Source organism: Procambarus clarkii, chromosome 76 (assembly GCF_040958095.1).
Source record: "Procambarus clarkii isolate CNS0578487 chromosome 76, FALCON_Pclarkii_2.0, whole genome shotgun sequence".
In the NCBI taxonomy this organism is placed as follows: Eukaryota; Metazoa; Arthropoda; class Malacostraca; order Decapoda; family Cambaridae; genus Procambarus; species Procambarus clarkii.
The window spans coordinates 19125849-19149567 of record NC_091225.1 but is presented as its reverse complement, the minus strand read 5'-3'; the positions used below and the strand labels follow the sequence as shown (position 1 = coordinate 19149567).

At 38.9% G+C, this 23719-nt stretch overlaps 1 protein-coding gene across 2 annotated transcripts; it reads right to left on the bottom strand.

The window, feature by feature from the left end:
* Window positions 1–709: 709 nt before the first annotated feature.
* Window positions 710–21833, bottom strand: LOC123771445 (interference hedgehog). 2 transcript variants are annotated; one of them, XM_069313699.1, is made up of 11 exons: window positions 21375–21815; window positions 19962–20117; window positions 18794–18946; window positions 17152–17379; window positions 15176–15285; window positions 13972–14096; window positions 12994–13237; window positions 12428–12566; window positions 10739–10924; window positions 5961–6115; window positions 710–2627 (listed from the first exon to the last, which is right to left on the bottom strand). In XM_069313699.1, exons 1-11 carry the CDS (start codon window positions 21613–21615, stop codon window positions 2403–2405), a joined length of 1962 nt encoding a protein of 653 aa, XP_069169800.1. In that variant the 5' UTR covers window positions 21616–21815; the 3' UTR covers window positions 710–2402. The 2 variants fall into 2 exon arrangements, with proteins under 2 accessions (XP_069169800.1, XP_069169801.1); XM_069313700.1 differs by lacking the exon at window positions 5961–6115 and having other exon boundaries at window positions 2485–2627; window positions 21375–21833.
* Window positions 21834–23719: the final 1886 nt, after the last annotated feature.

Genomic DNA, 23719 nt, shown 5'->3' with positions numbered 1-23719 from the left:
AATCACTAAGCAGCTTGTACTTACAAGTGCTGTACTGTATAGCACTTGTAAGTACAAGGATCTGGGATAGGATGGAGATAAGAATCGGTGCCCAGCCACTTGGACCAATAGGGATTGAACGCCAACCTGCAAGGAGCAAGGCCTTCACGGTACCAACCAGTTCAAGTGGCTGAACCCCAACAGTGAAAATGTATTTGAAGATAATGAGAGGAAGGCCAAGAAGATGAGAAAGGAATGATGCGTGTGGAAGCAAGCAGGGCCAAGTCTGAACAGTACATAAAGAATGATACTAAAAAACAGACTAGATATCAGCAAGGATCATAGGTACTGATTAACTGAGTTTTGCGTGAAATTTAGGAGGAACACTTTTCACCTAGTACTATAAAGTGAGTGCTGAAGTACTACTGTGGATTATTTAAACAACTGAGAAAGTACTGGTTCTCTGTGATGCAATATGGTGTTGAAGACCATGAACCTATGGGTGTTAGTTTTAATATGTTTAACCTTATGTTCCTATGTTTTTCACTATCTTCCTCAGGTAGATGCCTCTCCCCCTTGTGAAAATATGAAACATGGCATTTATGATAACAATTTAAAGCCGTTCGGATTGTATCACAAATGATACATAATCTGAGATGTTTCTCCTGTGTCTACAATATATTAATATTTGGAATTTTGTTTAAATTTTGTTTAAAGTAGGCAGGATATATTTTATAAATTTTATAAATATTTTTATTAACAAGAGTACAAATATATAGAGAGAAATAAGTATGAAATGGTCAAAAATTATACAGTATTCACAATACAATATTTCAATTTTATATACATTTGTATCTATTTACACAATATTATAGCAAATCTCTTGAAGAGTTCTATGTGTAGGTTTCTATGATTCTTCAGATTATATGACATTTAACCTGCTTGAAGAATTAAGCAATCTTCGCAGAATATATACATGATGACAGCACATTATTAACCCAGACAATTAACATAAGATCACATTGCCTATTTTATTTTACTACATTTTGTATGCAAAAAAGAATTGCGGTTTACAGTAAACATAAACTCTAAATTAACAAAATTAACTGACAAGATATATCCAAGCTTAGCAGGTAATTAATTATGATATAGTATACAGGGGGTCCCCAACTTACAAATATCTAAAATCATACGAATGGATACGAGTCCCCATTTTAGCATCTCAATCAGCTACATGCACCCACTCCATTGTCTCGCATAATACAGTGTTGCCTTTGCACAACATACAGGTGCCGTATGGCCGACTCACACTGCCCAATCAGCAGTCCTCTCGTACTGTGAAAATCCACAATGTATTTTGTGGACTATTTACGTAAGTTGTTTATTGAAGTAAACACCCTTAAAAATGGCTTGTGAGGAGAAAAAGTGTTTATATTGCACTAGGACTAAAGCCCCAATATCCTATCAAATGCAGATGTAGAAAATCAAGATACCTGAAGAGGATGAAGCAAAACACAGATCACACAGGTGTTTGCGTTAACTGCTCCACAAATGTTGTTTCCGCTAGTAATTAGAGTAAATAATATTCTGCTAATGTTATCTTATAAAAGCAAATTTGGCTGTAAATTATGTTGATTTTTGGTATTCTAGGAATGTACACCCCCATTTCTAGCATTGTGTCAATGATCCTGTTTGCAAGTTGGAGGACTCGCTCACTCACTCACTCTTACACTCTCTCTCTCTCTCTCTCTGTTAGAGTTAACCAAAAATTCATAGTTTACCGGGCATGGTATGCTACAAGACGTATGTTACACATACACATTCATAAAGTAACACATCACAATTGATGTTTACTACATTGTGTATTCAATACACAAATCATTCAACTACTTATATAATTCATATCTACAAAATATTGTACTTAAATATAATATCACAATGTATTTCCATTACTGTAAAAGATGAATGTACTGTGTACACATTTTTTCTTCAACCTGGGCCATTTTCAACAGTGGTCAGCTCAGTTAGTTCACATCTGAAAGATCCCAGGTTCAATTCCAGTGCAGGTCAGAGATGTTTGAGCATAGTTGCTTGCACCTGATGCCTCTGTTCACCTAGTAGTAAATACAGTAGGCACCTACAAGTTAGGCCACTGTTGTCCCCAACAATGGGAAACCAGGAACTAATTATTTTAAACTTCAATTTCTTACTTGGATGTACGTTTAAGCCTTTAGAATTCACTAATTTCTGGAACTTTTTTAAAAATGTTCAAACTTACCAGTTTCACACTTCTGAGAAATTGTTTTTTTTTGCATCCTCATTTTTTAACTGGAATATTTGATTTTGATGCACCACTAATCAAAACAGCACTTAACACCACAAGTATTTTACATGCTAATGTTACCACCGGGTTATGCAAAATGTCATGAATGGTAAGCAAAGTCTCTGGTTTTAGGGTCTATATCACCACAGGATAGCCCGCTACCTTCAAAATTATCACTAGAATTTCTAGGTAAGGCTTGACTTTTCACTTCTGATTTAGCACTGCCATCCTCAGAAGGTATTCGTCTTGCGGTTGGTGTATAACATCCGTCCACTGGCTGAGTATTGTGGTTGTTATTTTCTATGAAGGAACTCTCAATTGCTACCTGTAAATGCAAAACAGTTGTCACATTGCTCTCCAATTTCTGCATCCTAAAGAACAATTTAATACAATTTATATGAATGAATAACATAAGGCTTTTAAAAATGCATTGTAATACTTTATATTGTACATAACTTGTGTGCATGTGTGTGTCATTATTATTATTATTACCTGTTTGTAACTACAAATACAGAGAACTTTGCTCACACATATTTCCTAGAATGAACGTAAATTCCCTCTAATGGGTACAGAGAAAGATGACAAAGCTAATCTAAGGCATTAGATTATTCAAGCTTAATTTACACTTGCCAAAGCAGTGATTCCCAGACAGGGTTCCATGAGTATGAGTCTGGGGTTCTGCAAGAATTTGCAAAAGCTTGCAGAAAACCCCCCAGCATTTACTGGAAAACCCCAGCACATTACTGCATACAAAATGTAGTATAGCATTTCATTACATTCAATGCTGCCACACCCAGCATTGAATGTAATGAAATGCCGCCTCTTTCTGGAAGAGCCCCGGTGGTTCCCTGAAGTTATCTTGCTGAGATAGCCTCCCTCTACTGAGTCCCATTAGCCATAGGAATCCTGTTGGTCTAAAAAGAGCCATAGCCAGATTCTGACCCCCGCTCACAGCGGCATAGAGAGTTGGGGATTGTTATGATGATTCACCAAGAAAGCATCCAAAAAGTCAACAAAGCAATACTGCAATTTCTGTGAACTGCAATGTTCACAGAAAATGAAATCACCAAAACTGCTAACTGACTGTAAATGATTCACTCAAATCCAAGTGATTCACTCAAAACTGAGCTCGAACCTTTTTATGTTGCAAACCCTCTAATAGGTGATACCCTGGGAGCTCCTGATTTTTGGGCCAACAATGAGGGAACCAGAAAACCACTGGGACGCTACCAGAAAGAGGCATTTCATTACATTCAAGGATGATTTTCTGGAGGAGCCTTTAGATGACTCCCTGAAGCTATTTTACAACACAGAAGATAGAAACATAGGCTTACCAACAAGGAGAGTGGCAACTACAAGAATCACCAGGACCCATTTAGGCCTTTCAAACCTCCGAGCCAAAAAAGCAGTCTATGACATGTTAATGAACAGAGTGGCCAAAGCCGAAAACTTACAAAAAATTATGGGCTCGAGGTTACACTGCATGCTGGCAAGCTGTAATGACATTGCGAACAACCTGGGACAAATAGGCCTTTGAACAAGGAATCATGGAAACTGAATCAACAGACAAGGCATCCACCACAGCAGAGTGGGAGGCATGAAGATGTGATTAATTGCTGCAACTGAGTACAACAAAGGATGTGCTCCAACTAGGCAAACCAAGCATTAATCACCAAGGGTTCCCACTCTAGAAGCCAACTGACTCATTCTTTGTCAAAAAATAAGAAGGCAAAAATGAAGAAACCAACCACCAGGGCCAAAAGAACAGAAACTATGCCTCTGGAGAAGAACATGAGGCTCCCAATCCCAATAACCAGAGGGGTTGTCGGCCAACAAAACAGTGCCTTAAGAATGATATACTGTATCCTGAACTGAAGGGACAACTAAGAACTGATGGGAGAATAGAAACATCAACGCCCTATTAAAAGATCAAGATGCCCCAAGAGGTGCATAAGCTGGCTGGAGGTGAAAGAAAGCACAAGACAATATGCAAAATGCCAACAAGTGTGGCTCTGACAAATCTGAGCAATAAGGAGTGATAATAATAGACAACAGAAACATGACAAAGAGTCAAAGAGGTGAAAGGAGCACCATGAAACCTTTACTGATGCTGTGACGAAAGCTCCAGGTGGGGCATCAATAATTCAGCCACCTGCACACCATAGAAATGATGGTAAACTCGCATCAGAAACTCAAAGAGCGTAGATTGGTGAAGAAAGATGAATCAGCGCAGAGCTTCACCAAGCTGATTTGCTGCGAGGCGGATCCATGGGAAAATGTCCGGGTCCGGACACTGGGCCAGAAAAGTCAGAAACTGAGTCTGAGATGGCCACCAAGGAGCCAGAAGAATTACCTTGTCTGGGTACATATCCAACCAGGACAACACACAGAGCAACAGCCAAACCAAGGAGAATAGATATATGAACCCCCATCTTGACCAGTCCAGGTCATCTACAGTACTGTGAGCAGAATGCAATCAGGGAATGAAGCCATGTACATAAGAAGCTGCTAGTTCCACATCACCATAGACAAGCTTGCCTTGGAGCAAATGAACATCTTGCAAAGCCAAAAAGAGGATGGGCAGTCAATGATTCATTCTGTGAAAATGGGACAGAAGCAAGAGAAACCATCTGTGAGAATGTCAGACACACTCCAACACATGAACTGCACAGAGACCCAAACCCTCAGAAGCCAGAAACTAAGTTACATGAAGAGTCCAGCTCCAAAGGGGGAAGGACCAAAGTGACCCTCAGCAGTTTGGAGAATGAACCACTGGGAAGCAGTCAGAAAGAAACGAGAATGGAGCCCAGAGAACGAGAACGATGAATCCTCTGAAGGGCCTGCCACACCACCCCAAACATGCATACTATGCAGTGCACTCAACAGAATAGATCCATTCGTTGATCGTGGGAGACTTGTGAGCACCAGTCACAAAGTGAATCATATACTAGCTGTCATCAGGGTGTGGCTCTCCACCCCAGTGGCCTGGCCTTTCAGGAACGACCTCCAGAACACATTGGAGAAGTCATTCTGTTAGTGCAGGAGGGATAATGCTAGACAAGCACCAAGGGAAGGGTCACCCTAAAGACATGCAGCTCATAGGAAGGAATAAACCAAGTCCACCCAATAAGTGTGGCGGATAAACACACACTTGTGAAGCAAATACTGAAAACACAGGAACATTAATCAAGCAAATGGCCCCACAGACAAAGTCCAAACAATGGCTGGCACTTATCTAAGAAAGAAGTGAGACTTGCTATGATGAGGCAACTCAGGAAGAACTACTAGGTAGTACAGTACATCAGCAACAGGACTGACCTGGGGTCAGATGCTAGTTGAAAGCTCTGAGACACCATCTCTTGATGGGCACTAGTTTTTCCAGTGTAAAATCTCTTTTGAATGAATCATTTGTGGAGTCGTTTGCCTGTTTTGGTGCTACGTTTTCAGTAAGCCTTGTAAATGTCTATATTGCTTCACTGAGATTTTACTGAAATTTTCACTGATAGTATATATTGCTTCTAAGGGAGGAGGGAGGGAGGGCCATTCTGACTCTGGTCCCTGATAGGCTAAACAGGACTCATATGACTGATATAGTCATAGTGATATACTGTTTTTTCTTGCATGTTTATATACAAAATTATTCATACATTTTACACACCTTTTCATCCTCCCCAGGAGAGACAGCAATACCCTGATGTGGTAGATAGCCATTTGGGGTTTGTCCATTATTCTGTTGATGTGGTAATACATAGGTGGCAGTTTCCCGATGGATGTGGAGTGACGTGTCTTCATATTTTGTTGATCTTGTGTCATCTGTTGAAATATTTTTTAGTATATTCACATAATTATTACATTCTTTTGTAATTTTCTCTATTTCCTTGTACAGTATCATAAATGAAGCAGTAAGTTTTGACAAAAAACCAGCGTTGAATGTAATGAAATGCCATTTTCTGGGTGAGCCCTGGAGGCTCCCTGGAGCTATTGGGCTAATGTGTGATATATTAGACCAGGATATTAGTCTAAGGAATTCGACCTACCAGGGACCACGAGCCAGAACCTGGCCCTCTCAGAGAGGTTGCAGGGAACAATGGCCCTGGAAACCCCCCCATTCCTGTGGCTGGGGGTGTTCCTTATCTGTCATTGACCGAGATTAGGCCCCCAGAAAGCTAGGCATAAGAAAACAAACCCCACATGGGAAGAAAATTACAACTAAAAACCGAAAAAGAGGTAGAACTCCCTCCAATCCCAAAGAAACAAGTAAACATTACACTTCACTGCCATGCCGCTCATCTGCACAGCCCTCCCCTTCCCACCCCGAGAGGGGGAAGGGGGGAAGCCTGGACCTCCCCGAGAGGGGGAAGGGGGGAGCCCCGGACCTCCCCGTGCTGGCTACCCAGCACTCCAGTTCATTAGCTAATGTGGTCCGGGGCGGACGTCTTCTCTGGCCTCGATTTCCAAGGCGGTGTTTTGCCTTTGTGGCGATCTCTGCAGTGTTATTGTGTATGGTGGCCAAGTGTTCCTTATTAGTGCCAGGGCTGCATGTGCTTAGCGGCTTGCTTCACTAGGAGTCCTGTGAGTACTGCCCTTGCGTGTTCCCTGGTGCGTTTGGGAAAACTATTTTCGTACGGGTTTTTGCAGCTCAGCATTTACCCCGCCATTGGGGCCAGCTGGGGTTTCGTGGCCTTTGTTTGGCCTTGGGTAGCGAGTGGTATCATGCTGGTTGGGGCGTCACAGTGTTGTGCAGCCTGCCTACCTATGCGGCGGCGGATTCCTGTTTCCTCTGGGGACGTTGTACTTTTGCGGGGGTTTTGTTTTTGTTTTTCTTGCCTGGTGGGGGTCTGCCTAGTGTGGCTATCATTCCACTTATAATATTTTGGTGGCCATCTGCTAGGCTCCCATGATTGTATATGTCACAGGGGTTTCAGTGTTTTGATCTACCCCTTGTTAGCTTTGGATCTCAACCGGTTAGCAACACCTTGCCCGGGCTTCCTGTAGCAGTCAGCCTACGGGCCCTGGAAAACCCTGTCGGGGCTCGGTGGACCAATAGATGTGTCTTCTGAGTTCCAGCCCACCTCGTGCGGGTTCAAAGATTACTGTGTGTCCTAGTCTCAGGGTGACAGTCACCTCTTTTGCCTCCGTCATGCTGCCTGTTGGGTCAACGACACCTTTGACCTGGAGTCTTGCGAGTCGTGTTCTCTGTTTGTTCTCCAGTACTATTCTGATGACATTACTGTTAAGGTACATGCAGCATCTGCATTGCATGCTAGGTTTAGGTTGCTGCAATGCACTAGGTTGGTTTCCCACCTGGATACCCCACGGGCATGTCTATTGGGTCTATTTGGTCAAATATAATAAATATTTGACTCAATATTATAAATATGTCTCTTGGGTCACACCAGTGCAAGAGATACACTGGAGAATACTCAATCCAGCTTGGCACAACCTCTAGAGGATCAATTTAACATACTCAAACACTTTACATGTCCTACACGGCCTGCTAAGCAGCGGTCATTAATCAACAGTTGTTCCATCTAACCACTACCTCTGATTGCCACTAGGGGAAAGCCTCTACAGCAGGAAGGGAACACAAGAGCAACACTGTCCTACTCAAAAAGGTGCTTTTCATATATGTACACGCATTCAAAGCCTGATTTCTGTGCTATTCTCAAACAGGAAGATTCTCTTCCTGTGACAGAAACAGGGGTTCTGAGGAAAAATGACAAGAGAGCATCTGAGAAGTGACAGGAAGAAGACCTCTGAGGAGAAGTGACAGGAGGAGGGCCTCTCGAGGAGAAGTGACAGAAGGAGGGCCTCTCGAGGAGAAGTGACAGGAGGAGGGCCTCTCGAGGAGAAGTGACAGGAAGCCTGAAGATACCAATGCAAGGCTGCAATTGGATAAAGATAATAATGCATAATACACACAACAAAAGTAGGAAAATACATTCGATTAATGTTGATAATTACCTTACATATTTTCCTGTCCTTTAGTAGGCGTGAAAAAAGATGACGTTTGATATCAAACAGAAATGAAGCTTTTGGTCTTTCTAATTACTATCTAGAAATACATCTACAATGTTTTCTCCTAAAAACAGTGGTGCATGTTTTATGATGTTTTTTCTCTTTCTCCATCTGTCGATTGACCTATTCGTTGTTGTTGTTGTTAAAGATTCGCTACTTGGAACAAAAAGTTCCAAGTAGCACGGGCTATGGTGAGCCCATGAAGGACCTATTCATATATCTAGCTACTTATCCATCTGTTCAGTTACTTATCCATCTTTCTAGTTACTTGTTCATCTTTCTAGTTATATCTCCATCTGTTTAGTTACCTATTGACCTATCTAGATGCCTGCCCATCTGTTCAGTTACCTGTCCATCTATCTAGGTACCTGCCCTCCTGTCTAGTTACCTGTCCACCTATCTAGTTACCTGCCCTCCTGTCTAGTTACCTGCCCTCCTGTCTAGTTACCTGCCCTCCTGTCTAGTTACCTGCCCTCCTGTCTAGTTACCTGCCCTCCTGTCTAGTTACCTGCCCTCCTGTCTAGTTACCTGCCCTCCTGTCTAGTTACCTGTCCATCTATCTAGTTACCTGCCCTCCTGTCTAGTTACCTGTCCATCTATCTAGTTACCCGCCCTCCTGTCTGTCTTTCTATCTTTTACCTATCCAGAATAAAACAACTAATGAGTAGAGAAAGCAGGGAGACCACCAGATGAATATCTGCAATAATAATAATAATAATAATAATAATAATAATAATAATAATAATAATAATAATAATAATAATAATAATAATTTATTGTGTTGAGGGACAGGAAGCCAGAGTGTATTCATACATGTCAGGCTTATATCAAGATCCCCCCCCCCACTCCAAGATCAAATTACTAACCCCACCCAGGATGCAACCTCACAACAAGCTGACTAACTTCTGAGCACCTAATTACTGCTAGGTGAACGGGACTGCATTAGGTGATAGAAAATTTGCCCAACCTTTTCCGTCCCGCCTGAGATTCGAGCCCGGAATTCTCGATTGCGAGTCAAGAACGACCCCGGAATTCTCGACTGTGAGTTGAAAATGAACCCGGAATTCTCGATTGCGAGTCGAAAATGAACCCGGAATTCTCTATTGTGAGTCAAGAACAAACCCCGGAATTCTCAATTGTGAGTCGACAATGAAGCTGGAATTCTCAATTGTGAGTCGTGAATGAACTCGGAATTCTCAATTGTGAGTCGAGAACAAACCTGGAATTCTCAATTGTGAGTCGACAATGAACCTGGAATTCTCAATTGTGAGTCGTGAATGAACTCGGAATTCTCAATTGTGAGCCGTGAATGAACTCGGAATTCTCAATTGTGAGTCGAGAACAAACCTGGAATTCTCGATTGTGAGTTGAGAACGAACCTGACTGTACTACTGGAATTCCATCGCGGTAGTTCAGTCGGTTATAAAAGGGACTACAGTACTCTCATAGAGAGATGGACTACTGGCAGGTATTTTTTAGTCCAAATGAAGTCAGATCTGTGTTACAACCTGCTATGTGTTGAAAAAGCTTGAGCTGGGATAGCCCCGGATTCTATTGATGTATAATGCTGAGGATGTGCACATTTCTAATCATCGTGGTATGATATGCTTATGTTTGTTCTCATTCAAACAGTCTTTTCATTATTCTAGTATTAAATGTTGTTCCAATATCTGTCTCGCCACTCTAACAGTAAACTGAACTTTGTTATTCCAATAATTATCACTTTTCAAATTGTAAGCAAAATGTTACTTAATGCCAAAAGTGTAAGTCTGATTTAGAGTGTTATGTACCTATTTAGTCTAGTCATTGTTGTAATGATTTGCATCAGTTATGAATAAAGTTTTGTTATTTTTATTTACATCTGTCTAGTTATTTATCCATCTGTTGTTACTTATGTCTAGCTACTTATCCATATACAATATCTATTTAGTTATCCATCTCTAATTACTTACACATCTGTAGTTATCCATCTGCTAGTTACATATTCATATATCTAGTTATTTCCACCTACTTATCAATCTATCTAGCTATTTTCTGCCTGAAAATATTCAGGCAGAATCGAACACAATCGACTTGAGAATGGTCCAGGACGGACCGAAACGTCGTTGTCCCTTCAATTTCTAGTGTGTGGTCTGGTCAACATACTTCAGCCACGTTATTGTGACTCATCGCCTGCATTCAGGCAGAATAAAATATTATTTTCTGAAATATTGCCCAAAATACTTAGCATAATAGTGGCTTCATTAGTAGGTGTAACTTCTGTCCCTACAATTGTACATTATTCTTATGTTCTTTGTACACACAATCTTTTAAATAAAAATTATTATTATTATTATTATAACCTTGATCAACAAGGTGCTAAAAAAAATGTCTTGACATTAAACTTCTCAAGAAAATATATAATTAGAAATGACTAACCTTCAGTGTGTTTATTTCTGCAGGTGTATATTGTTGCAGAAACAATTACAATTAAAAGTAAAATTCCAAGAACGGCTCCAAGAATAATATAGAGATGAATATTGGAGAGACTTAGGTCACCATTCTTTGCAATAGGCCCCACGTGGCTAACCTCCGCCGGAGTTTCTGTTGTGGTGGGAGAAGTGCCTGCGGACAAAACAATTACAGTATTATCCCGCCAAACACACGACGAGATTATGACATTTGCTGCAAGGTTCGAACACATTGTAACAATTTCTAACATGTTGTAACACCTCCTAACAAGTTGTAACACCTTCTTACAAGTTGTAACACCTTCTTACAAGTTGTAACACCTTCTTACAAGTTGTAACACCTTCTTACAAGTTGTAACACCTTCTAACAAGTTGTAACACCTTCTAACAAGTTGTAACACCTCCTAACAAGTTGTAACACCTCCTAACAAGTTGTAACACCTTCTTACAAGTTTTAACCCCTTCTTACAAGTTGTAACACCTTCTTACAAGTTGTAACACCTTCTTACAAGTTGTAACACCTTCTAACAAGTTGTAACACCTTCTTACACATAAAAACTTTCTAACAAGATGTAACAACTTTGTAAGAAGTTGTAACACGGTAACAATAGGGACCGTTACATTGTGTGTGTTTACAGGGATGTGAATGATGATAATGACAGCTTCTTAAATAACCACAAGAATGTTTATGGAAAACATGTGATGCTTGATATAAGCCTCAGCTGCCAAATAAACCATTAATTTTTTTTTTCCTATGAGTAGCCAGCTACCTAAAGAAAATTTTATAGAAAAACAACAATCAAATATAATATTATCAAATGATCGCAGTATTATAAAAAAAACATAACGTTTGCTGTACAGACAGTAAAGTAATTCTTGTTGAAATGATGATAACTTATAAAGATGATATGCATCCTCCTAAATAATGTCCTATAGGCCAACTTACATTTTAAATTTTTCAAATATGACAAAAACTTGAACAAATCCACAAGGGCCGTAACGAGGATTCGAACCTATGTCCGAAAGGATCCCAGACGCACCTTAATCGACCTCATTTGATGCACCACGTTATTGTGATATTTGTGTGTAGTGTAGTGTAGTGTGACAAGAACTTGTGACATCCTACCACCCTTTTTTTTTGTCCCCCCCAGTCACTAATGTGCCTTTACAAGCTGCAATATTTTCCCACGTGCATATACAATTTATACTCAATTTATTTCCCTTCTAACAATGATCACATATCTAGGATAAAAATCAAAGAGAGAGAGAGAGAGAGTCGTACAACCAAATTGTAATAGCTGTAACTACTGTGTCGCGCACAGTGCCTTGAGGTCCTCCGAGAGCTGTGCTATCTTGTTGTTAATTAGGCTATATTTTTATGGTTTTTAATGTTTTTTAATGTTTGAAATGAAAATGCTTGAGTTTGGAAACATTTTGACATTAACTTTATCTGAAAATTTATAAGAACAAAAATGTCCTTAACAACTGCACTATGAAGTTTTTGCCAAAACCAGGTGCACGGTGCGGTGGTTAAGAAAGTATTTCTCTTGATTCTTACAGGTGTACTAAAATTAGCTCTTGCCAAAATCTGTTGTATTAATATATATCTATTAAGAAATTTTAATAAATGCATTCCCAAAATGGTAATCATACGTACTAGTTACAGTCTTCTTATATATAGGTGAAAATTCCGAGGCTCCGGCAATGTTGAAGCACTGTATCTTGAAATCATAGGAGACATTGGCTTTCAAGTGTAATATTACAAAACTTCTTTTAGTAGGTCCTAATACTGTAACCTGAAATGGATGTTAAGAAACTCTCATTACAATTGTCTAATCCAGCTGTTGTAAATGCCACAGTTTTTAAATTTTTATTGAAAAACATTTTGCGTTATCAAGCACATGGAGCAAATATCAAGCACAAATATTAAACAAAAATATATTTCATTATTATAAGACCATAAACAGGTGAAATAAACAAATGAACATGGAATACAGCACTGCATACAAAGACGCAAGTACGGACTATCACGAAGGAGATGAGCATATTTAATAGTTAAGTGCAACTTCCCCTTAATCTAGACGACTACTGTATTCTAGCAGAAGGATTTTCTTAATGGAATACAGTAGTTTCAAAATATCCTGCTGGGCCATTGATAAAGAAAAGGAGACACTGGAGATTTCTCTAATCAACCCAGAATAATCCCCAGAAGGTTATACATACCTTAGTGTATTCCCCAGCTATTGTTGCTTCACGATAATTGATAAAAAATCCTTCCACAGGTACACCTGGAGAAGGCTCATACTGCCAAACCAGTTTAACAGATGTGGGTCCTTGAGGTATCTGCTCGACAATAGTAGGAGGATACGCAGGACGTTGAATTGTTAAATCTTTCTCCAAATGAAAACGACGAGAGTTTGGCCCAAGTTTGTTGTCATTATTAGCATATACAGCAGCAATACGAAATCTGAAAAAAGAATCATTATAAATTATCATCATTATAGATACCGATTAGTTTCTGGCTTAAATAAGTACATGATTTAAAGCAAGAAATTCAATACCATATTCAAATGTGATTTATACTTGAAAAGCCTCTTCGGCTTGTTGAAGTGGGGGGGGAAGGGGATCTTCGACAAGCCACCGGCTTCCTGTCCTCATCGAGGCAACTAAGGTTAGTGGCCCCTCAGGTAAATCAGGTAAATAATTTGCATCTTTACACTTCTAACAGAGAACATTGCCTCTTTTCTTTACCTCAACAGTGCCTCCAACCTCCCTCACAACTATGCGTGAGGGTTTCAGGCTGTGCTTGAACCCGGCAAACACACAACGTAACGGTCCCTATGATCCCCTTGTTACAACTTGTAAAAAAGCTGTTATATCTTGTTATAACGTTTTTATGACATACTAGAACGTTGTTACAACTTGCTGTATTGGTTGTTGCAACTGTTAGGTGTTAAATTTAACCTTGTTCGACCGTTGTAGCAACGTAGTAGTTTCGTCGTGTATTTGGCGGGAAGGCTGACAAATTGCTGACCTTTTGTAATTGAATTGAGAATGTCTAATTTTGACTGTTATATGTGTTTGAATGCCCTTCTGTCTGCTTTATTCTAAACAGCTGTCTACACTACTTAAACTTGTCTGTATCACAAGCCAGAAGTTAAATGTGACATTGGAAAACTGCTGTTTAGTTTTCCCACTAACCTGTAAATGCGACTAGTCTGGAGACCTGTCACTTCATAACTGTTAATGTGGGGTGGAATGTCTTCGTCCACAGTCATCCATCGGCTGCCACGACTCCCGCGGCTCCGGACTAATTTATATTGAATCTGTTAAAAAGTTTAAAGCATTAATATACGATGCCAAATTTTAGAGTTCTTTCTCTTTGTATGTGCTTTATGGTAAATAAAAAATCTTCAGTTTAACCACTGTGCTGCGCCGACCAAGAAATATCGTTCTGAGAGTTGTGCTTTCTTTTTTTTAATCTGGTTATATTTTAATGTTTTTTAATGTTTTCATCACATTTTTTTGTTTTAAAATGAAAATGGTTGAGTTTGGAAACATTTTGATATTAACTTTACCGGAACATTTATAAAAACAACAAAAATATGTCCTTAACAATTGCACTATGAAGTTTTGCCAAAAACAGGTGAGCACTGCAGGGGTTAAACATGGAATGACATAGTTCATCCCAAGAATGAGGAAGCTTTCTTGTAGTAAACCTTGAAATGAGCACTGGAAAAGTGCTCCGCTGTTATCATCACATTCCTCTCACAAATACCCGAATATGAATCCATTTCCATAACAAAATGAACATTGTGACAGAACATAAGATCATTTCATGATACGTAAATGCAGGAAACACTGAGGTTTACATCTTCTTAAATGGAATAGAATGTAGGAAGATATGGGAAAAGTAAACAAATAGATACAAGGTATTAAAAAGAAATATACATACACAGGGTGTTTAAACTATCTAGATGGAATGTGTAATGATGAATTAAAGTTGGACAATATTTTGCCTAGAACTACTTAATTATATTTTGAAAGGATAGAGAAAAACTTTGGTTTGGCAATGGAGCTGATGCTGAGTGGTACACTCTGACAAGGATGACCAAACCACACAGCGGAAGATGGAGAAACGACGACGTTTCCGTCCGTCCTGGAACATTATCAAGTCATATGCACATACGACTTAATAATGGTCCAGGACGGACCGAAACATCATCGTTTCTCCATCTTCTGATGTGTGGTTTGTTTATCATATCTTCAGCCACACTACTGTGACTCATCATATGCACTGTCACAAGGAGTATTATCTGTCCAAAATGATTGGCCTATGCAAAAATAAAATATTACTTAAAGGAAAAACAAAATACAGTATACCATAAGAAAATAAAAGCATTACCTTATAAAAGAGAATAGGTAAACCTGAAGCTTCAGGGCCATCCCATGTTACCATCACTGATTCATCTGAGACTTTCGTCATTCTTGGCTTGGATGGTGGAACCATCAAACCTGAAATATTATGAACTCATTAAGCATACACCAATATTATTCAACAGTTGGCTTCACTTATAACAGTAGAAATTAGTTCAGGGGAAAAGTACAGAAATTCTCTATTTCTCGGCATTTGTATTGTTCTGCATACCTCGTAGTCTGTGATTCTTCTAAACATCATAGCTGTTGTGAAGTAATATTTTGTGCTCATTGATTATATTCATTATTAGGATAATTGGAATTCCCTTTTGAGATACAGTACAGTATTATTACAACATTTATTTTTTGTATTATTTTCGATAGTATGTAACGAACCAAGCTTACAGAACCTGGAGTGTAGATTCAGGATTCTCACTGAATACTACTCAGCACAGTTTAATAAGCTGTCAAGCCTACCATGGAGAAGCTACTGATACCTGTCTGGATATTGATCCTAACTCACCTACAGCAGCCAAGGAGTGGAAGCACTGGCATCATGTATATATATCACCACTGGCGTGTAAGCTTCATGGCAGTGTGGAGAAAATGTTCCTGACAAACTTAGAACTCTGGTGAACCTTAGAAAATGCCCTATCTGTGCTACAGTGTGTGTGTGTGTGTGTGTGTGTGTGTGTGTGTGTGTGTGTTTAATTACCTAAGTATATTTACAGGACAAGAGCAACGCTCGTGGTGTCCCGTCTTGTCAGCACTTTTTGTCATATAACGCTTTGAAACTACTGACAGTTTTGGCCTCCACCACCTTTTCAATTAATTTGTTCCAACTGTCTACCACTCTGTTTACAAAAGTGAATTTTCTTATAATTCTTTGGCAGGTTTGTTTAGTTAGCTTAAATCTATGACCTCTTGTTCTTGAAGTTCCAGGTCGCAGGAATTCTTTCCTATCAATTTTGTTGATTCCCATTACTGTTTTGTATGCAGTGATCCACTACTTTTGGCATATTTGATGCCTCTAACCTCTCCTCATAGAGCTTGTTTTTCAGTTCTGGGAACCATTTATTTGCATGTCACTGCACCTTTTCCAGTTTGTTGATGTGCTTTTTAAGATATGGGCACCATACAACCACTGTATATTCCAGCTATGGTCTCATAAATCATGAACAATTTCTTTGGTATTTCATTATCCATGTACTGTACATACAGTGATTAAATTTCAATTATCTGGATCAGCTGGGACCTACTCTTTTGTTACATAATAACTTCTGCATGAACCTTGCATCTATTTTCTATTATTATTGAGTATTTACTTGTTAAAATGATAGAGCACATACTATACTTGCACCTATCTCCACTCAAGGGGACGTCATTGTACCCACAAATGTACCTATATCTCTTAGATAAGACATTTATTCAGGTAAAGGTATATATCTTGAAAATGAGTTACAAACATAATGTCGGACAATGCCTGAAGCCACTAATACACACAGAGTTTCGGGCAAAGTGTGGGGAAAAAACTTAGACTAAAACTTTATACTGTACTAATTGAGATCAAAAGCATATATTGAATTAAAAAATAGGAAACAAAGAAAACGAGAATGATAATAATTACATGATGGATTGAACAGCAGAAAATGCAACAGAACAGCAGAGGGAATTTTAACGAAAGAAACAGAAGATTACAATTTTCTTTAAGATCATACATGGCAGATATCAGCAGTTAAACAAGTTGGTCAATAATCAATAATGTTCTTCCGTTCTTCTATGTTCTTCTGCCATGTTCCGACTATAGTGCAAGATGAAGCAAAGAAGAGCCACACTATTATTCTCACCTATATACCCATAGAGTTAGAGTTACACTCATAGAGTTAATGATGAGTTAAGTTACTAATAACCTGATGTGTCTTAAGAGATTAAATTAAGCAATAATCAGATAACAAGATATCCAACCTTTCTTTCCTTTCTTCTTCCAACCACCAGTGTCCCCAGTTTCTGACGGATCTTCAACTTTTTCATCATTTTGTCTTGATATTCCACCATGTCCATTTCCACCATTCCGACCGTGACTTCTTCTCTCACCTCCACCGTTACCTCCTCCTCCTCCAGCTCCTACGCCACCATCTCTTCTTTGACCATTACGCCATCTCCGACTGTCAGTAGTTTCACTAGGCACGTAATCTAAAATTCAAGGTTTTTGTTTTTAAGCAAATATTAAAAAGTAAAAATATATATGTACAATATAAAAAAAAGTTACACATGTGACTGGAAATCAAGCAAATGCAATTTTGTTTAAAATTGAATATTTTATAACTACTGGTATTCACAGATAAACTTTATCGTAACCAACATGCACAAAACTTCACTTATAAACATTTGTGCACTTATGATCTGCCTAGTCAATGAAATTCAAGACATTTTGCATTTAAACATCATAATACTGCAGTATCAATATTAACCATAAAATTAAATAAAATCCATTTTCAAACTGCATCAGTACCACAGGAAGCATTTCAAGTTATATTCCTGCAGATCATATAAGGTGTTAGGGGGCACTGAAGAATGCTCAGTCCAGTCACAAATTGAATATCACCTATGTCTTAACCAATACTTCTCATCATGTATTCACCTCACGCACACAAGGGGGTGAATACAGCATAAACACGAAGCAGAGACATGTACATAGCATTTTTAAATGAAAACTACATACAAGGTCAGTACATAACTGTGGTTTGGTTCCCATATTTCAAATTGCAAATTTTGCTTCTTTGTTGAGATAATTTTTTTTTTTTTTTTGATATATACACAAGAGTTGTTACATTCTTGTACAGCCATTAGTACACATAGCGTTTCGGGCAGGTCCCTGGAATACGATCCCCTGCCGCGAAGAATCGTTGTTACAACCAAGTACACATTTTACTGTTGAGTTAAACAGAGGCTACAGTTAAGGATTTGCGCCCAGTAAATCCTCCCCGGCCAGGATACGAACCCTTGACAAAGCGCTCGCGGAACGCCAGGCGAGTGTCTTACCACTACACCACGGAGACTGGAGACAATTATAATTATCTAAAAAATAATTACAGTATAGAGCAATGAAATTAGTACAGTAAACAATACAGGTATTTTAACAGATACTCCTACTCGCGTTGCCATATTCAATGAGTGGCAGGTTATTTTGCCAGGTGCTCTTTTACTCTGTGTCATTTTAAGGACTCTATTATAATTATATTTCTTACATCCTAATTCTGTACAATAAGAATTCTCTCACTTCCTTTTATACTGAATTGAAAATATTATCAATTATCAGACAGATTAGAAGAAAAAATCACTATTTTGAAAGCATAGATCTCTGGGAACACAATATAAGTACAGCAGTTGTATCTCTTACAAAGTTTGACTATTTATAATAATAATAATAATAATAATAATAATAATAACAATAATACTTTATTTAGGTAAAAGTACATACATAGAAAATGAGTTACAAGCAGAATGTTGGATTTCTAGATAAGAGCTAGTATATACTATGCCTAAAGCCACTAATATGCACAGCGTTTCAGGCAAGATGTGAGAACAAAATTTATAATTATCTTACCATTACGGGCAGTAGCATGAGGGCCAGCAGTGACAGTCTTCGGCACTACACTTATCACAGCTACACTTTGTACAGTTCCCTCTGGGTTGTGAGCAAAACACTGGAAGATCCCTGCATGTTCTTTCTCCACAACCTCAATGGTTAAACCACTTTCTGTAAATAAAATGAAAGTTTTATTATTGTGGTTAACTGAAAACTAACATGCTCACTGATTCCTTGTCCCAGTCCATTCCGGAAAGTAAATCATCTACCAGTTAAGCGATTATTATGTAATGCTATACAGGAGATATAGCAGTCTCCGTGGTGTAGTGGTAAGACACTCGCCTGGCGTTCCGCGAGCGCTATGTCATGGGTTCGTATCCTGGCCGGGGAGGATTTACTGGGCGCAATTCCTTAACTGTAGCCTCTGTTTAACGCAACAGTAAAATGTGTACTTGGATGAAAAAACGATTCTTCGCGGCAGGGGATCGTATTCCAGGGACCATAGGATTAAGGACTTGCCCGAAACGCTACGCGTACTAGTGGCTATACAAGAATGTAACAACTCTTGTATATATCTCAAAAAAAAAAAAAAAAAGATAGCACTTGACAAACTTCTAAATAATTCACATCTGGTTCTCAACATCTTGCAAACACCTGAGCCATTATTCAATCAATGGATGTCACCAGCAACTCAACATCACCCTAACATCTTGCCTTATTGTGCCTAAAATGCCTTAATTTGGGCCTTCTTAACTTTCCAAATTGCTGACTGTCCACAATGCACAACTAATCAACAAATCACTATCACTGACCATGTAGCTCTTGATATACTTCTGCTCTAGTTTATTATTATATATATATTAGTTCATTCACTCACGAAGCCTCAAAAAGCCCAGTATGCTTCCATGTGGTACTGTATCTACATCACAACAATTTAAATTTAGTATTTACACAAATATCTCTGAACACTAAATTTGTGAGGATACCGGTTTATGGATAGTTGCATGTGAGGAGAACACTGTTTATATAATTTACATATCACATATCCCTCTGTGTTAATTTACAATTTATTTCAATGTATATTTTACACTTTCCATTGTTATTTTTTAAGAAACAAAAACCACATTTCTCTGTACTCTACCAGTATTACCGATTAAAAACTGAAGCAAGAAGTTTTGATATTTACCCGTAATTAATATATTGCCATCATTTCTTACTAATCCTCCATTGAAGACCCACATGATTTTGGGCTGAGGGTATCCTGCCGCTGTACATGACAAAGTCACGCCTTTACCTTCTTCCACAACTTGAGATTTAGGAGCTAGAGTTATGCTCGGAGCCTCTGAAATCCATCCAGTTACATATTATTCATGAAAGTTTTAGAAATACAATACCTGTAAAAATAATAATGCATGACATAAATTACGGTACTGTACAGCATTTAATTTTCCAAGAAGGTAGTAAAGTGTTTGCAAAAATATTTAGGGAATTTAATTTAATTGGCATATTGAATGATTAGAAAAGAATTAAATAAACATTGGGCTCTGTTGAAAATTTTTTCATGCATTATAAAACCAATATACTGTACTGTCCTTATTATTATTATTATACTGTACTGTGTGAATTATTATACTGTACTGTACTATTTTAACATAAGTGATTTAAGGACTAAATACTGCATTTTGTTTTCAAATTTCTTCTACTAACCATCACTGTACACTTGGGTGACCTGCTAACCATCACTGTAAAACTGGCGAACCTTTCACTACTATGGTCACTTGCATGACCTTGAAATCTCTAATGTACATCTGGGGGACCTTATCCACTTCAATTACTGTACAATATATATATATAAATTTCTCACAGTGCAAGGTCCCAACAGTTACTCTGACTGCATGCTAACTTAAAAAACTTTCATCATTGTGTTTTAACGCCGAAGAATGTAGAAGAGCTAAGGTTTCAGTACTTGATATTTATTACAATGGCTTAGAAAACTGTGTGTTTTAATATTTAAGCTTCAGTAGCATCTGAGGTGATCCAGGACAATGTTCAACTGTTCCAAAGATGTTCTCATTAATATACCAGCAGTGGTTATTCACTCGTAAACCCCTCACAGTGTTCAAGAGAGAACTGGATAAGCACCTCCAAAGGATACCTGATCAACCAGGCTGTGACTCATACATCAGGCTGCGAGCAGCCGCGTCTAACAGCCTGGTTGATCAGTCCAGCAACCAGGAGGCCTGGTCGACGACCGGGCCGCGGGGACACTAAGCCCCGGAAGCACCTCAAGGTAACCAAGGTCGCCTGGCGCTTCGCGAGCACTTCGGTCTGGGTTCATATCCTGGCCGAGGAGGATTGACTTGGGCGACAATCCTTAACTGCACACACTGGTTCACCCAGCAGTGAATGGGTACCTGGTTATTAAATGATTTGGCAGGTCATATTCCTGGGAAAATTAGGATTGAGGACCTGCCCGAAACACTATACGTGCTGGTGGTTGTACAAGAATGTAACAACTCTTTGTATATATATAAAATAAAAAATAAAAATATACATTGTGCAAAGGTATTAAGTTTGAGAAGCATAAAAAATATCATACCTAACACCTCCAGCGACACATCCAACATGACCTCTGTGCCGACACCGTTATTTGCGTGACACAGATATGTGCCCTCATCCTCCACTACTAGTTGGGTGATGAACAGTGACCCATCCTCCTCCTGTGAACTCCGAGATGGCAGCATCCCTCCATACCTTGTCCATCGCACACTTGGTTTGGGATGACCATTGGCCAAGCACAGCATTGTCAAATTGGAACCTGAGAAGCAAAAGTACTCCATCAGATGGCTATATGAAAGAAATGTAAATCATTTGTCAATATGTGTGTGTGTAATAATGTGACAGTGTCGGCCATGACAATTAGATTAGATTCGACTTTCATATTAATCAATACATCTTCAGAAGGATCTTTGTCAATGTTAAATTTCATTACTGGTATTTGTTGCAAAATTTTTCACGTCAATCATTATATTGTAGCGTGTAGATTATGCCAATAATATACTCACTCCAAACTCATTAGCTAATGAGTTCGGAGTGAGTATATTATTGGCATAATCTACTCACTACAATATCATATAATATACAGAACATCTATTGTGGAAATGTAATAATGAATGTGATAAAACTATATAAATCAAATAAGATTAATAATGACAGTTTGTAAGGTGAATAATCTTATTACAGATTATTAAATTTTTTTAAGAAGTTGTACGGGTCTGTCTAATTACTCAAAGCTACCCAAAGATTCTTAGCATTACGCAAGCAATGAAGAAAGATGATATATTTACTCATTATAATATTGGTGCTGAATGTAGAACATGAAAAAACTTTTTTCCTCTGAAATAATATAAATTTTATAAAAAAATTAGACAAAACTAGGTAGCAGCTACCGCTATAGGAAGTTGACAATCCAAGCGACAATGTTGTGGCTCAGCACCAACATTATAGTGAGTAAATATGTAATATTTATTCATTACTTACGTAATGCTTGGAAGCTTTGGGTTGCTTTGGGTAATTAACGAACAGTATTGTACAGTACACAAATTTTTCTTTAGCTGGCAATTAAGCATTTGACGAACGGACTGGCTGGCTGGCTGACTGGCTGGCTGGCTGGCTGGCTAGCGGGCTGGCTGGTTGGCTGTCTGTCAGACAGATTGTCAGTCACAAAGACACACACACACACACAACTTTAAGGCCCAATTCAACAAATAATTTGAAAGTCTGAGTAGTTAGGTTGAAATGTAACAGGTACAAGGTTAGTAGGCGGGGGCATAAAAAGCTAGACCTCACTCCTCTGTTGACACAAATAGGTACACACACACACACACACACACACACACACACACACACACACACACAGGGACATGGGTGGAAACTGGAAACTCAGATGAGTCACAGAGATGTTAGGAAGTTTTCTTTTAGCGTGAGAGTAGTGGAAAAATGGAATGCACTTGGGGAACAGGTTGTGGAAGCAAATACTATTCATACTTTTAAAACTAGATATGATAGGGAAATGGGACAGGAGTCATTGCTGTAAACAACCGATAGCTGGAAAGGCGGGATCCAAGAGTCAATGCTCGATCCTGCAAGCACAAATAGGTGAGTACAAATAGGTGAGTACACACACACAAGTTAGGTGAGAAGGTGGTGGAGGCCAAAACCGTCAGTAGTTTCAAAGTGCTATATGACAAAGAGTGCTGGGAAGACGGGACACCACGAGCGTAGCTCTCATCCTGTAACTACACTTAGGTAATTACACACAACAAGCAACAGGTACACATACACACATTATAATGTTCACAAGATTACTGAAGGGAACTGATAGGGTAGATAAAGACAGGCTATTTAACACAAGGGGCACACGCACAAGGGGGACACAGGTGGAAACTGAGTGCCCAAATGAGCCACAGAGATATTAGAAAGAACTTTCTTAGTGTCAGAGTGGTTGACAAATGGAATGCATTAGGAAGTGATGTGGTGGAGGCTGACTCCATACACAGTTTCAAATGTATATATGATAGAGCCCAGTAGGCTCAGGAATCTGTACACCAGTTGATTGACAGTTGAGAGGCGGGACCAAAGAGCCAAAGCTCAACCCCCGCAAGCACAAATAGGTGAGTACACACACACACACGTGAGGCCAGTCTTAGTGTATGCCGTGCCATCATGGAGTCCCCACCTGAAAAAACACACAAGGAAACTGGAAAAGGTTCAGAAGTGTGCAACGAGGCTTGTCCCAGAGTTACGAGGGATGTGATATGATGAGCGCCTGAAGGAATTGAACCTTACGACACTAGAAAAAAGAAGGGAGAGGGGATATGATAGGGACATATAAAATACTCAAGGAAATTGATAAAGTGGAAATAGATGAAATGTTCACATGTA